Source organism: Spermophilus citellus (assembly GCF_964194105.1).
Source record: "Spermophilus citellus genome assembly, chromosome: 3".
Taxonomy (NCBI): domain Eukaryota; kingdom Metazoa; phylum Chordata; class Mammalia; order Rodentia; family Sciuridae; genus Spermophilus; species Spermophilus citellus.
The window spans coordinates 110260652-110277135 of record NC_138184.1 but is presented as its reverse complement, the minus strand read 5'-3'; the positions used below and the strand labels follow the sequence as shown (position 1 = coordinate 110277135).

The 16484-nt window shown below is 46.3% G+C and overlaps 1 protein-coding gene across 1 annotated transcript; it reads right to left on the bottom strand.

Moving 5' to 3' along the window:
• Nucleotides 1-167: 167 nt before the first annotated feature.
• PLA2G3 (phospholipase A2 group III) lies at nt 168-7036 on the bottom strand. The gene is made up of 8 exons (XM_081287290.1): nt 6938-7036; nt 5053-5955; nt 4013-4145; nt 3651-3785; nt 3064-3353; nt 2127-2256; nt 1916-2032; nt 168-1258 (listed from the first exon to the last, which is right to left on the bottom strand). Exons 2-8 carry the CDS (start codon nt 5564-5566, stop codon nt 1048-1050), a joined length of 1530 nt encoding a protein of 509 aa, XP_081143416.1. The 5' UTR covers nt 5567-5955; nt 6938-7036; the 3' UTR covers nt 168-1047.
• Nucleotides 7037-16484: the final 9448 nt, after the last annotated feature.

The following is a 16484-nucleotide window of genomic DNA, read 5'->3' as shown; positions in this document are numbered from 1 at the left end:
TCTCCAGCTTCACTCCTGGCTGTTTCCTAACTTCTTAGCAGTCTGGGGATGGGGGTAGTTAGTCAGAAGCAGAGAAAAAGAGGTAAGAGAATGACAGAATTGACATTTACCAGGTACTATATATGGGATTCATGCCATCTCCTTTAATCTGTACCACAACCAAATGGGTTCAGTGCCATTCTTAGACTCAGGCATGGGAGAGCAAATTGAGGTCTCCAAGAGGTTACATCAGTTTCTCAGGATTTTACACCAAAGCAGTTTGGCTGTGTTAGAGAAGGAATATTTACTAGGTGCTAAGTGCTATAAGTATGTATATATTAGTTCACTTGATCCCCAAAAGACTATGAGGTAGCTCTGGTATACACACACACCCTTTTCAGAGGAGGAAGTCAAGGCTTAGAACAGGGGAGGGAGGTCCTTTGCCCCAGTGCACAGAACAGATTTGAATTAGGTTTAGGGCAGAAAGAATGGTCCAGGCCTAGGCTAGGAAGGTTGTATCAGCTATTAAAAGAAGGAGCCCCCTAGAAAGAGAGGAGTTTGGAAGCCCTCTCCAGTGCCCCCACCCTGGATTCAGATGCAGGTACATTCCTAGTTTCCTACCAGCTGCCCTGGGCTTCATGACAAGGTGCTAGGGCTTTCCTAGGCAGGTTATTGAGACATGTATTAATTTTGCAACATGAATACGCATGTACCTCCTTCTGGGACCTCCTGGGGCTGCTGCAATAAGTTACTCTCCCCATTTCCATTCAAATGTGAAGTTTCCTGTATAAGACCCTAAGCCCAGGGCATTAGAGTGAGCCTCCTGAATACCATGTTCACAAAACTTCACAGAGGGTTTTTGTCACCAGCTTAAGGTCACCCAGCACTGCAGGAGACATGCTCTGGTATTTGAGCCTTAAGGTCCCCCACTTCTAGCCTCCCGGCTTTCCATAAGAGCTTCTGCCATGCTGCAGTCTAACCCACGGAGAAGAGGCCAAGATTCCCAGTGCTTGGTCAAGCTAGGGATAAGGTCCAAGCTGATGCTCAAGAGAACTGGAACTGAGGTCACTAGCTCCAGAATTTCTGCTGCCCATTAAGTCTCCAGGTTGCCTGGGTTAGCTGCAGGCACTGGTTGTAGAATGACACAGGAGTCCCTGCGGGCTCCAATGGCCATGCCTGCCCTTCCTCTGTGTCTTTATCCCTGAGTTGGAATTGTATCTTCTGAAGTCGCCGCAAGTGCCGTGCTGACACCTTGATGGCCCTTGGGTCTTTGGAACAGCTGTTGGAAGAGAACCAGATGGTCAGCACTAGCAGAATTCCAGCCTACTCTGCAGACAATGGGATCAATGCCCAGAGAGGATCAGGAGCAAAGCTAAGGTCACAACAAGGCAGAAAGGGCACAGTTATACCTAGAAGGTAGGCAGAATAAACCTGATCTGGTCCCCAGAGGCCTGGGTTCTGTTACTACCTGGCTATGGGAACCTGAGCCAGTGCAGGCCTCAGTTTCCTCTTCATCTGTAAAGTGGGAATAATAAGGGGCTGGCTTTGAGAATCAGAATCCAAATGAGATTGTGGATTAGGAATGAACATTAAGCATTTTACTGTGTTTCAGGCAAGTCTTGGTATATCACACAAGACGTTTCCTTGGCTTGTATAACCACTTTACAGATAAGGAAATGGAGGCTTGGAAAGGTGAATCAACTTGTCAAGGACATACAAGAATTACATGACAGAGCCAAGATGCAACCCCAACAGGCCAACTGCAAAACTGGATCTGAGGCAATAGGGGATAGGGGACAGATGACAAAGAAACTGAGAAACCTCCTGACCCTTTCCCCACCCGCTTGGCCCAGGCACACAATTGGGGTATAGGTAACCCATCCCTTGGGGAAAAAAAAAAAACAACAACATATTTCCTGGCTTTGCCATCACTTACCCTTTGTCCTCAGCACAGTCCAGTGAAGGGACCAGTTTGAAGCAGGTGGTGCCCAGCAACTCCCAGAGCATGTTGGCACCTGCAGGTGGGCTATGGAGCCTCAGGAAGCGTGCCAGACTGGGGGCAGAGTTAGGCTCAGGCTAGGTTTGAACCTCACCAGCAAGGTGCCCCTTCCAAACAGCCCACCACCAGGGAGCCCTGCAGGCCTCACCGTTGTGTGCAGTTGCAGTGGAAGAGGGGCCCACGGGCACTGTTGAGCAGCTGGAACTTGGTTTCCTGGGGCTTAATTTGGTGCTCACACTGGTCCAGGCGGCGGAAGCTACGGCAGGCCCTGTGGGCACCTGGGGGGATATATGGTCATGAGGGTTGCCTAGTATACCAGAGTGGCCTCACCAATGTTTGCCACCATTCAGGAGAAATACTAGAATATATGCTCAGTCACACAAACACAGTCTCTGTCTCCTGCCCTTCATGCTCTTAGAGTGTTGCCCATGTGGGATGTGCCCCTACACATACACACACACACACACACACACACACATATACAAAGTGTCCCATGGGGAAACCCAGACTGCTGCTGAGGGAGGACAGGAAAGGCTTCCTGGAGGAAGAGACTGCTAAGCTGAGGCTGAGAGAGGAAGAGGGAGGAGAGTACTTCAGAAAGAAGGAACAGTATGAGCAAAAGCTCAGAGGAAAAAGAGCAGGCTGCATGGTTTTATTCTATTTTTGCAGTGATGGAGGTCAAACGTAGGGCCTTGCACACTGTAGGCAAATGCTCTACCACTGAACTACATCTCCAGTCTTTGAAGACTGCATTTGAGGAGCCAAATTAAATTTGTTAAACTGGAATTTTGACTGGGGGATGGGGTTTATAGGGCCTCAGGACCACTGGTCATTGGGACTTTTGTCAACTGTGATAAAAAGTAGCCATGACATCACAGGAGAAGAGCTCAGTAGATGTGAAGTGATGAGATAAAATTTGCATATTATGAAAATCCCTTACTTCGGTGTGATTTGATGGTAAAGGTTGGGATACCCTATGAGCACTTGGAGCAGGAAAATAAACAACATATACTTCACCCACCAAAATGCACACAGAGGACACCCCCCTCATATCAGGAACTCCTAAGGCTAGATTCTGAGCTTACCCTGAGGTTTTAGGTGCTGGAGAACTGGATGGGGAGCCCATGTCTCAGCTGTGGGGGCTACATCAGTCCTGGAGGATGTGGCCTGGAAGACTGTGGTGTTGGCCAGACTGGGGTACCTGGAGTTTTTTAGCTGTGGCTGCCTCTTCTGAGGGTGCTGCTTTTGTTGCAATTTGGTGGGGGCTAGGCTTTGGGGACTTGGAGTCAGGGAGGTGATGGGGGATCTCCAGGAGGCATTGTAGTAGGTAGTGGGCTGGAGATGGGCGAGGAGCACCGAGCCATACATTCTACACCTGGAAGATGGCAGTTGGTGGCAATTGATGACCAAGATTCCCTGCCTCCAGAAGTCCCCAGGGTGCTTCTAGAAACCCCTGGAGTTGTCCCCAAGAGACCAAATATATCTGCCAGTCCCCTTCCCCATCTTACTGGGTTGTGGGAGGCACTGAAGAAGGTGCCTGAACCCTGCCCTAAGGAAAGGACAAGCCTGACAAGAAATCATTCCCTGAAGGATAGACAGCCCTCCCTCACCAGACTTGAAACCCAGGTTTCCCTGCTGATTGGGAAAGGACTCAAGGGGTGCAGCCACATACCCTCCCCACCAGTACCACGCCACACACGCCTCCTTCTCCTTCAGCACAAAGCAGGGGATCTCCAGTACGTTGAAGAAGGCTACACCCACAATGTCCGAGATGGAGTCATGCTGGTTCCTCAGGCATTGCTGGAACCTGCCCCAGAGTCAGCATTCAGATCCTCGTAGTAGAGAGAGCTCCTGGCTCTTCCAGCAACCCACCCTGCCACTATCAGCCAAAAGTTTGTGGTTCAAAAGTTCCTTCCCTCTCTCAGTTCTGTTTTTCCATCAGCACTATGAGGTCCATGCTGGCTGATCTTTAGGATTCTCTGGAATCCTAAGAATTACTCTGCCCTGTCCCTGAGCCTTAGACCCTCTGCCAACCTGGTATCACAGTCACAGTGGGAGATGGTATGGAATCTGAAGTTTCGGATGCCATAGTTATACTGCAAGGGCGAGATGTTCTGTGGGCAGCGGTCATGTTCCCGGCAGCAGAGATCAGGGCCCTGGAAGATCCCTGCATGGAGGGGAAAGAACACCAGCTCATCAGGGTCCTGGGTAACACCCACCAGCTATGCTCACCTGATATCAAGAGGACAGAGTTCTGGTTCTCACTCCAGCCCTGACATAAAACCCTGACATAAAACTCAAGCCAGTCATTCTCCCTCTATGAGAGCCTCTGTTTCAAAGTTTCAAGAGAACAGCCAGTCTGCAGCCCTTTTTGGGCAAATCCCAGTGCCAGACAGCCCACCCATGAGCATATGGAAAGATCTTCCTTAGGGGAATTGGAGTCTTCCCCTAGGGTTCCCAAGCTCATGCTCCAAATAAAACTCTGAAGTTAGGAATGTGTGTGTAATGGAGTGGTATACAGATAGAGTACAGCCTTTCTTACTGGCAAAATGAGGTACTGCTGACCTACCAGACTCAGGTGCCAAATCATCCCCTAACCCTCCACACAGATAGTAACCCATCACAGTCCAAGCAGTAGCTCCCTTTACTGAACACACCCTGAGTGCCCAGCACATCCCACGCCCAAACTCACACCTTCGTTTTACAGGTGAGGAAACTGGGGTTCAATGGGGAAGTGACTTGCTAAGTATGAATGTGCTTATTTGAGATTCGAACCTAGACTTATGGGTACAGGTTTTTTGGCTCAGCAGAACGTGAATCCTCCCCAGTCTATTCCCTCCCTCAGATGGTGATTAATGAGGACTCCCAGGTTTGAATAAGACCTTCTGCATCTATTATATCACTTAAGCGTCCCATGATAAGACTCATGGTCACCCCCACTTTATAGATAAGGAAATTGAGACTCAGAATGGTTAAGTCACTCCTCAAAGGACACTCAGACTGGGAAAGTGAGATCCAGTGCTGAAGCCTGTGCCTCCCCCATCAGATACCCAGCTCACACCCCTGGGGCTCACCCAACTCCGAGGAGTTCCCAGCAGAGTCTCCAACTCCACACCACAGTGTGCCAGGCATGGTCCAGCCTCTCTTTTTTCGCAGATGCCCTCTGCCAGGTGCTTCACTCTGCCCTGCCATTCTCTTCTCCCTGGCCCTTGCTGGACCTTCCTCAGGTCCTCGGCAGGTTTCCCACTGACTCTGAAGCATGGCCAGTGTTCTCTGAAGCTCAGGTCCGGGGGTGTGAATGAAGAAGCCCTGGGTGATCTCATGAACACAGAGAGTACCGAAGGTTGCCGTGAGCTCTGGTTCATCCAGCCTGCTACATACCTGCAGCCTTCTGTGTGCATCCCAGCGGGCGTGGAACAGTGCCAGTCCCTGGGTATCCTTGCCCAGGAAGCTCAAGGACCCAAAAGGGCTGCCAGGGATGGATCTGGCCAAGTGGCAAGAAGTGCTATCCCAGTGGAGGGCATGGGAGCCCCCTGGAGTCAACCCCAGAAAGCCAAGCACCCCTAGCAGCACTGCCAGAACCCCCATTCTGCCCTAGCCCAGCCTGGTCAGACAAAGCCCCCGGCGGCCCACGAGGCAGCAGCTAAGCGGGGGTGGGGGTGGGGGGCAGCGGAAGCTATGTCCAGCAGGCCCTGTGAGGCAGGGCCAATGAATGGAGCAGCAGGAGGAGGAGAAAGGAGGCTGGAGTATGGGGTGATCTTGGGCTTGTAACCGAATCCACCGGCTGGGCAGGCTGCTGATTGGCTGAGGAGTGCACTTGTGGGGCCCACGCCTCCACTCACCCTGCCCTTCTCAGCGCCATCCAGTCACCTGCTGCCAGCCCCGCCTGGATGAGGACTGTGGGAACCAAAGCCCTGGGCCAAGGCGGGGTGTTGAGGGAATGTGGTGGGGGGTGGGGGGGCACATTCTGTTGTTCCCTGGGGAAGGAAGAAAGTTAAGGGGCTTGGAGGAGACCTCTAAAACCTATCCTTGTATCCCTATTCCAGTGGTGGCTGACACACCCACTGCCATCAGATTGGCAATAGGCCATGGACCTCAGCCAGAGCTGGGTAAAAGACGTGAGGGCAGGGCTGAGGATTCTGGGGCTACCACCCTGGGAGTTCCCTAGTCTTCTGGGAAAGGAAGTGACTATTCCCAGGCACAGGCCCTGATGCTCACTCCCTAATTCTGATTGTTAAAAGACTCTTGACATAACAAGGGGACAGTGCTACAGGGTTCCCCACTTTCTAGGACTCCAAGCACAGACCTGGCCTAGCAGCAATTCTCCTGGTCTGATGAATGAGAGAGACATAGCTGGAACAGGCCTTGAAAACAGCATAGAGCATGGCCAACACACTGGATTCGAAGGAATTATGATCCCCAGAGGAACAGAGTGGCCCAGGGGGCTAGGTCTGTGCCACCTCTATCCCTGAGCTATAGCTACCTGAGAGACTCAGCAGGCATCATATGGTGCTCCAAGAGACAGGGGTCTCTTCAAGGGATGGGCGATACCTAGCACTTGGTCCTGTGTCCCCAGGTTGTCATATCATTCAGTTTCCAACCATCTGGTGAAGGTGAGTGTTTATATCCATAGTACAGATGAAAAAACTGAGGCTCTGTACAGGTGGGGAAACCTTAGGTAACAATCAGGCCATAGCTAAAGAGAGGTTAGAGATTAGGAGTGAAGCTTTTACGGGGATTGACTGGGAATGAAGGATAGCCAGGACAGTGACTTGTCTGTCTGTCCATTTGCCTGTCAGCTTACTGCTTCCCCAACATCTGGTCAATCTCCGTCTAAGTCTCTCCACATAGACCAGCCCCAGCAAGGCAGAGCCAGGCAGAGCTGGAGAACTCAGTGTGCAGCTAAAGGGGAAAGAGGTTGTAGGGTAGAAAAGCCCATCTCTATGCTTCAGAACCAACCTCGGTTTGTGGTCCAAAGGTCATAGCTAGAGACAATGAAGAGAAGGGAGATGGATGGGAAGAGTCCAAGAGCCAAGCAGCCAAGCTCTTTCTCCTCCTCCTCCTCCTCCTCCTCCTCCTCCTCCTCTTCCTCCTCTTCCACCACCACCACCACCACCACCACCACCACCAGGGATTGAACTGAAGGTCACTTAACCACTGAGCCACAACCCCAGCCCTTTTAATTTTTTTGAGACCGGGTCTTGCTAGGTTACTTAGGGCCTTGCAAGTTGCAGAGGCTAGCTTTGAACCTTCATTCCTCCTACCTCAGCCTCCTGAGCTGTTAGGATTACAGGCATGTGCTACCATGCCCAGCAAGGAGCCAAACTCTTTCTTTCCAGAGGTTTGGGAAAGGAGATGTAGAGTAGAGCAAGTGGCAGGATGGGAAAGAGAGCAAGGACTTACAAGGGCAGAGACAGAACTGAACCAAGTTGAATCCCTCTAAGAAGAATTTGACACTTGAAAAAAAATAACATCATTCTGGTATTTTCTCCTATCATAGGACCTGCCACCCACCTATACTTGCTTTTCCACATTATAGACCCCTTCCCTGCTCATCACTCAGAGAGGATGGGAGGTATTAGCACAGTGTGACCATGGGCTTAGAAGTTGACTTCTCTAAGTTTCCTCTTCTGTATGATGAATGTAATCATAGTAGTCACCTCACAGGATGTTGGTAAGACTCTTAGCACCATGCCTGACATTTAAAACACTATCACTAAAGCCTCAGGAAGTGGTTTACCCAGAATAAACCAAGTCTCAAGGTTTTCAGGCCACAGCGTCTGTGATGTCTACCAGCTCTGTTTAGATGGGAACTGTGCAACTAATGGTGAAGCCACTACTTGGCTATGGAACTTCAGGCTTGTCCCTGTCCCTGTCTGGGCCTCAGTTTTCTCCTCTGTGCAGTAAGAGGTACAATGGAATTGACCTTTGAAGTCTCTATCTGGGCCCCAAAGAGAGGCAGGCTGGAACCTGCTTAGGCCTCCAGGAAGGAGGGATTCACTGGGTTCATACTCCACCTTGGTGGCCATGTCAGCCTACAGGACAGGCTTGGTGCCTTGCCTCCCACCCAGGGTGCCCTCTCACAGGATGGGAAGGTCAAACCAGTGGGACAGGATTTGCTCAACAGAAAGGGGGCTAAGCTTTCCCCTGAGTTCCCATGCATCTGGGTTGGGCTGGCTCCATGGCAGGTGCCAATGGGGAGTGAGAGAATGGAACATGGGAGGTGTTCTCTCCTTCCTCCCTCTCTCCACCAATCCCTATCACTCTTTGTCATCTTTTGTCTTCTCTCTCATCCTCCTCCAACTCTTGTTCTCTTTCTGTATCTGGCTGAGATTTTCATAATTCTGTCTCCTCCATCCCTTCCTTTCCCCATCTTTCTGTTTCTGATTCTACCTCTCCGCCTTTTCCATTTCCCTCTTCATTTCCTGTGGGTGGGTGGGAGTAAGGGTTAACTAGGGAATAAACCAAGGGGTGTTCTACCACTGAATTACACCCCCAGGCTTTTTTATTTTTTTCTTTTGAGTCCCACTAAATTGCTGAGGCTGGCCTTGAACTTAATGATCCTCCTGCCTCAGCCTCTGAGTTGCTGGAGTCATAGATGTGCGCCACCATGCCTGGCTCCATTTCTTTCTTTTTATTTCCTCTACCTCTCTTTAGTTTTCCACTACCAACTGCTTTCTCTCTCTCTCTCTCTCTCTCTCTCTCTCTCTCTCTTCCTCCTTCTTTCCCTCCCTCCTTTCATATTTCTTTCTTATTTTTCCAGTTCTTCCATCTCTAAGGGTACCTCTCTGTGCTTCTCCCCCACTTTCTCTTTTCCTCTATTTCCCTGCTGTTTTGTATTGTCAGGGTTCAAACTCAGGGCTTCACACCTCCTAGGCAAGCATTTTACCACAGAGTTACATCCCCATACATCCACCCCACTCCCAGTCTTTTGAAACTTGGCCAAGCTAACCTCAAACTTGAGATCCTCCAGCCTCAGCCTCCTGAGTAGCTGAGATTACAGGTGTTCACCACCATGCATGTCTTCCCATTTCTTTCTTAATTTCTCTCTCTCTCTCTCCCTCCCCCTCTCTCTCTTATAAACCCGTGAGCACTCCCTTTTTCTCTTTCTCTTAGTTTTCCTGCCTGTTTCGCTGTCTTTGGGTTCTCTCCTGCTCTTTTTCCCTCTTTACTTCGCTTTTTCCATCCCCCCCCCCGTTTATTTTTTATTCCTCTCTTTCTCTCCTCCCTCCCCATCTTGTGTGTGTGTGTGTGTGTGTGTGTGTGTGTGTGTGTGTGTGTTTGTATTTCTCTTCCTCTCTCCTTTTGTGTTTCCACTTTACCCTTTCTCCTTATTTTTTTCTCTTCCTCCTTTTTTCTCCACCCTCCCCCTCTACACCATGGCCCCAGGTACTGGACAGAGAGCCTTGAGTATGCTCCACCCTTCCATTTACATTTTTCCTGATTCGACCTCGTCTCACAACCCCTGCCCCTCCCTAGGGAGACAGGTAGGGTGGGGCTTCTCACCCTGAATTGAGAATAGAGACCTAAGAAGAGGGGTGACTTGCTGAAGTCAGTCGCCCAGCAAATCAAGAGAGAATCCAGGTCTGACTTCCCCCAGCATGCAGGAAGACCTCCCAGGGCCTAGGAAATGCTCGGTCCCCTCCCCCCTCCCCCATCTCCCGCAGGCCCCCATGCCTAAGGTCTCAACTTCAGGGGCCTTGCTCCCCACAGGCCTGAAGTGTGTCCTCCCTCTGGCCTTTGGAGCTGGCACTCCCAGTCTTACCCGGAAGGTTCTCTGTGCTCTCTGTGCAGGGATAATGGGGCAGACAGTGCCTAGCTCCAGAGCATGCAGTATTCATTCAAAAACAAATAGTTACTGAGTTTACTATGTGCCAGGCACAGGGGGAGACCCTGGAGAGAGCATGAACATGAGAAAGGCAAGGAGGGGGAACACAGCATGCCCAAGAGCAGGGAGGAGGGGAAACATCTCTTGGGAGAATGGGGTCTGGCAGCGCCAGAGAGGGGATAGGGCCCACTGTCAATTCGGTCTTCCAGGAAGCCACTGCCAAGACAGAGTTAGAAGTATAAGAGATTTATTGGAGGAAATGCCTGTGAGAGATAAAAGGAGAGGAAGCAAGACTGTGCAGGGAGACCATGTTTCAGCTCTGACATCTATGGGAAGAGAGAGGACAGAAGGAGGTTGGGTAAGAAGGGTCTCACATTTCACTGGGCTCTGAGAGTCTTGGCCAGCCAACAGAGGAGCTCTGGTGCAGAAATTTCCAATAGAGGAGTCCCAGCTGGGTAGAAACAGCCAGGACCTAGTGACCCAGTTGTGCCTGTCTTTGACTGGAGGCTTCCCAAGAAGACAGTGGTCTCTGCTCCAATGCTGCTGCAGATCCTGAATGTGCTGCCAGCCAACTGCTCTCTTAAAGCTGATGGCTGCTACATCCAGGACTTTAGACATCCATTTGACTGGGGCAGTCACCACTACAGACCAGGAGGGGAAACTCAGTGAGATAAACAGTGGAAGCTGAAAAATCAACCTTCCTCCAGAGGATCCCAGGTTATGGAATAGGAATCTGTGGGTACAGGATCATGCCTGTAAGATTCCCAGGTAGGATTTAGTTCCCCAAACTCCTGATCCCAACTAAGCCCAGTCCTAGGTCTGAGGGAATAAAGAATGAGGCCCAACTGAACATCTCAGTAGATGGAAAGAAACGCATTATATTCAGTTCAACAGCTTTTTAAACTAAAACAGAAGGGAGAGGAAGGTCAGAGAGATTACAGAAACCATTCTACCTCATTAGAAGCTGTGGTGGTTTAAAAATATGTGCACAAATTCTTTGATACTCCTCCCTTCAATTGGAGGAGCCTAAAACCCCTCCATTGAGTATGAGCTATACTTAGTGACTTGCTTCTAACAAATAAAATGTGGTGGCACACACTATGACCCCAGCAATTTGGAAGACTAAGACAGGACGATCACAGGTTCAAGGCTAGCCCTAGCAACTTATCAAGACCCTGTTTCAAAAATAAAAATGAAAAGAGGCTGAGGATGTAGCTCAGAGCTCAAACTCCTGGGTTTGATTCCTAATATTAAAAAAAAATAGATAAATAAAATGTGGTAGAAGTGACGTTATATCTGAGACTAAATCCTAAACGGCATTGTGATTTTCTTCTTCCTCCATCTCTTGGATCACTCCTCATCCTGGGGAAGCTGGACCATGTTACTCAAGCAGCACTATGAAGGGGCCAATGTCATGAGGGAAGAACTAAGTTTTCCTGTCAATGACATTGTGAGTGAGCTACTTGGAAGCACAGCATTAAACCTCAGACAAGCTTTCAGATGAATACAGTACCATTTGACTTTTTGTGCACATGTGCAAGATTTTTAGAGCTGTAATTCAAGTACCATGCAATTCATCCATTTAAAGTATATAACATCTATAGTTGTGTGACTATCACCACTAATTCCAGAATATTTTCATTGTCCCCCAAAGAAATCTAGTAACAGTCATTCTAAATCCCTGTAGCCCCTAGTAACCATGAATCTATTTTATGTCTCTATAGAGTTACCTATTCCATACATTTCATATATAGTCACACACTACTTAACACGTGGTATACCTTCTGATATATGTGTCATTAGATGATTTCATTGTTGTGCAAACATCAGCGTGTACTTACACAAACCTAAATGGTATCAGTCAATCATTTAACGTGGGTTTTCAATACAATCAAGAGAAGGGTTAAGCATGAAATGTATGGGCTGGCTGCCAATGTAACATGGCATACTGTTTTACAGTAATTTTTTAAATATATAATTAAAAGGGATACATTCTAAAATAATGGCAAAAAGTATAGTAAATATATAAACCAGAAACATAGTCATTTATTATCATTATCAAGTATCATGTACTCGACATAATTGTATGTGCTGTACTTTATGTGATTAGCAGTGCAAGAGGTTTCTTAACACCAGCATCACCACAAACATGTGAGTAATGCATTGTGCTACAACATTATGATGAGTATGGCATCAGTAGGTGATAGGAATTTTCCAGCTCCATTAATAATCTTATGAGACCACCATTGTCAACTTTTTTTTTTCAGTGCTGGAATCAAATCCAGAGTCTCACACATATCAGACAAGCACTCTACCACTGAGCTACACCTTCAGCCCTATTTGAAGAATATATATATACATACTCAGACATCTTTCATTTTCTTGTTACTTACACACACACACACACACACACACACACAATTTTTCTGTAGTGCTGGGTATGGAACCCAGGGCTTCCAGCATATCAGGAAAGTGCTTTACCAGTGAGCTATACCCCCAGGCCAGGTTTTTGTATTAAAGTAACACTATCCTCAAAAAACAAGTTAGAAAGTGTTGACACCAATTTTATTTTCTGTAAAAGAGTGCATATAATTGGTATCATTTCATCCTTAAATGGTAGAAATCATCAGTGACACGATCTGGGTCTGGAGTTTTCTTGTTGGAAGATGATTAACTAAATTCAATTTCTTTGGTAAATACAGAACTATTTTAGTAAAGTTCTTTTTCTTGAATGGGCTTTAGTAATTTTTATCTTTTAGGGAATTTTTTCATTTAAGGTAGTTGTTGAATATAAGCAAAACATTTATTGTACTAATATCTTATTTTCTTTTAAGTTTGGTAGTATTCATAGTGTTGTCTATTCTCTCATACCTGGAATTGTTAATGCATGTCTTTTTTTCCCCTTTCCTGTTAGAAACTGATTGTTTTGTGAACCTTTTAAATGAAACTAGCCTTTTGTCTCGGATTTTCTCTACTGTTTTTCTTTCATTTTCTTTTTCTTTTTCTTCAGTATTAGGGATTGAACACAGGGGCACCCCAAACTGAACTACACCCCAACCTTCTTTTTTTATTTTGAGATCATTTCACTGAGTTGCTATTCTAGTCACCTTTTTTGTCTCTGTGACAAAAATACCCAATAAGAACATCACATAGCAGGAAAAGTTTATTTTGGCTCACAGTTTCAGAGGTTCAGTCCATGCCTGTTGACTCCATAGCTCTGGGCCCAAGGTATAAGGCAGAATATCATGGCAGAACATCTAGGGTGGAGGAAAGCAGTTCAGGACATGGTGATCAGGAAGCAGAGAGAATGGGACCACCACTGTATAGGTAGTTCATTGTTAATCATTATGTGGTATAAGAATACATATAGAAGCATACAATATATGATCTTTTGTGATTGGCTTCCTTTATTTTGCACAATGTTTTTGAGGTTTGTGCATGTTGTAGCATGTAACAATACTTTGTTCTTTTTTATGAATAGATAATATTCTATTGTATGAACATCAAATTTTGTCTAACTACCTGATAGACATTTGGGTTGTTTCTACTTTTTGGCTATCATAAATAATGCTATTCTGGATATTCATGCACAAGTTTTTTATTTACTTATTTTTATGTGGTGCTGAGGATCCAACCCAGTGCCTCACATGTGTTAGGCAAGCACTCTACCACTGAGCCACAACTCCAGCCCATCATGCACAAGTTTTTGTATGGATATATTTTATTTGTTTTTATACCTAGAAATGAAATTGCTGAGTCATATGGTCACTCTCTATTTAACATTCTTAGGAACTGCCAGAACTATTTCCAAAGTGGCTGCACCATTTCATGTCCTTACCATCAGTGTATAAGAGTTCTGATTTCTCCATATCCTTGCCAATAATAGTTATTGTCTGTCTTTATAATCATCCTATTGTGAAGTGGTATTTCATTGTGGTTTTTACTTGTATTTCCCTGATGGTTAATGATGTTGAGCATCTTTTCATGTGCACACTGGCCATATGTATAATTTCTTTGAAGAAACATTACTGATATAATTGCTGTAATCTATGAACCTTGAGCCAAGACCATTCAACTAAGCTACTCTTTGGTTCTTAACCTTCAGAAAGTGTATAAGATAGTGTGTGTGTGTGTGTGTGTTGGCTGGGGAATGAACTTAGGGCTTCATATATGCCAGGAAGCCCTCCACTATTAAGCTATGTCCCCCGCTCCATATTTGTTGTTTTAAGGCACAAAATTTTGGAATTTTTTTTTCATACAGCAATTGATGACTAACACAGAAACATTCCACTAAAATAGGAAGATTTCATAGCTGCTACAATTAATTCTACTGAAAATCCTAGACGTTATAATGACAATAAACAATATAACAAAATGAAATACACATTGTCAAGTTTGAAAAGGAATAAACCAAGTTGTTACTGTAGATTTTTGACCTAGAAACTCCAAGTATATTCAACATCTAGGGTGTAGGTAGAGCAGTATGATAGAAAGAAATAAGCCCGGGACAGATGTCTTTTCCCTTACTTTATAATCTTGGGCACATCCTCTTGCCTTTTGGGGCTTTATTGGTAAAATGGAAATTATAGAACCCATGTCATGAGGATTAATGTGAGCGTAAATAAGGTTCTTCAATGACTGACATACAGTAGCTTTTAACAAATAGGAATTTCATTTCAGTTGGGGAATTTAGGGCAGCAGCCAGGCAGACAACAGTGTGACTGACTTGTTGTCTAGTTCCCCAGGCTGCAGAATGTGGGCTCCTTTCATTTCCCCAGATGATTCCAAGCTGTAATGGGGCCCTAAGAAGCCCAGGAGATCCTTACTCATATGCTGGGTTTAATGCCCACTTCATTGGGCAGCCTTGGCTAAGTGACTTACTTTTGCTGGATCCCCATGATGTGTTCTACTAATTAGGCTGGTCATGCCTACCTTTTTACACTAGTCACCTTTCCATTGCTGTAACAAAATACCCAAGATAAACAACTTAAAAGGAGAAAATATTTATTTTGGCCCATAGTTTCAGAGGTTTCAGTCCATAGTCATTTTGTCCCATTACTTTGGACTTGCAGCAGCACAATACATTATGTATGGTAGGAGCACATGGAGGAAGAGGTCTGTTTATCTCATGGCAGCAAGCAGAAAGCAAAAAGAGAGGATGGGGCCAGGGTCCCAATATCCCCTTCAAGGGCATGCCCCAAACTTCATTCCTTCCTATCTCTTAAAACATTTCCACCACCTCACAGTAGTCCATAGACTAGCAACCAAGGCTCTAGCATATGAGCCTTTGGAAAACATTTAGGATCCAAACCATAAACTTTATTACTTCTCAAGAGTATGGTGAGGGTCAAAGATGAGGAAAGGAGCTCACTGGAGGGAAAAACCTCAGAGTAAAGCAGGAGCTATAGGGAAACCCAGTAGGGAACATGGAGGCAGTGTGAACCCTGAGAGCTCTGTCTATCTGGGCAATGAAGCCACAAAGGGCCTTGGGATATGGGACAAAATGATGCTGAGTACAAGACTCAAACCCCTTTTGTTTAGGTGGCACTTGACATTTACAGTGCCACCATACCTTAGTAGTAGGAGTACCAGATGACATAGAGATGCTTAGTTAAATTTGAATCACAGGGCTGGGGATATAGCTCAGTTGGTAGAGTCCTTGCCTCGTATACACAAGGCTCTGGGTTCTAATCTCCAGCACCACAAAAAAAAAAAAAATTTGAATCACAAAAAATCAATAATTTCAATGTAAGTGTATGCACCAAACATTGCATTTTAAAAAAATATTCTTTGAACTTTAACCAAACTGGGTGTCCTTTGTTTTTATTTGCTACATCTGGCAACCCTACCCAGTAGGGGGAGATATTGAGGGCAGGGACTTTTCACCCCTACTTCCTAGTGGAGGCACAGGGAGAACAAATTTGCCCAAAGCTCTACTACTTATCCATCCTTTTCATTCTACACAGAATCCCTTGCTAAGGCTTAAATCTGGACTGTTTTGTATTGATGTAACTCAGAGACCTGAGGTGATATCCCCTCCTTCCCTGTTGGGCTGTCCTCTGCCTGGGGCCTTTGAGAGGCTCTGAGAGACTAACTCCTCCAACAGAATGAAAGAGGTGGGAGAGTGGGGAACAGAAAAGTATTATCACAAATCTCAGGGGGAGACTGGGGAGAAAGCTCAATGATAGGATATTTTCCTAGGATGCTCTAGGCTTGGGGTTCAATATGACACTGGAAATGAAAACAGAAAGAGGGCTGGGGGTAGTGGCTCTGCGGTGGAGCATTCACCTAGCACATTCAAGGCCCTGGGTTCCATCCTCAGAACCACATAAAAGCAATAAATAGGGCTGGGGTTGTGGCTCAGCAGTAGAGCGCTCGCCTCTCATGTGTGAGACCCTGGGTTTGATCCTCAGCACCACATAAAATAAATAAACAAAATAAAGATATTGTGTCCATGTATAACACACACACACACACACACACACACACACACACACACACACACACATATATATAAAAGTACATAAATAAAATAAAAGTATTGTGTCCAAATACAACTTAAAAATAAATATTTAAAACAAAACAGAGAGAGGTTCAGAGGGAGTTTTGACTACAAATTTTGGCTCCTGTTGACTAAATAATAACTCTACCATTTCTATAGCCAAGGACTCAAGTTCT

Bases quoted from the DNA above. Each gene is read 5' to 3' on its own strand.
- PLA2G3 (XM_081287290.1), bottom strand. From the start codon at position 5,566: ATGGGGGTTCTGGCAGTGCTGCTAGGGGTGCTTGGCTTTCTGGGGTTG. The intron at 3,786-4,012 runs GTTGGCAGAGGG...ACTCTGGGGCAG, and splicing joins CACTGTGACTGTGATACCAG to GTTCCAGCAATGCCTGAGGA. The intron at 3,354-3,650 runs GTATGTGGCTGC...GCCATCTTCCAG, and splicing joins GCGTGGTACTGGTGGGGAGG to GTGTAGAATGTATGGCTCGG.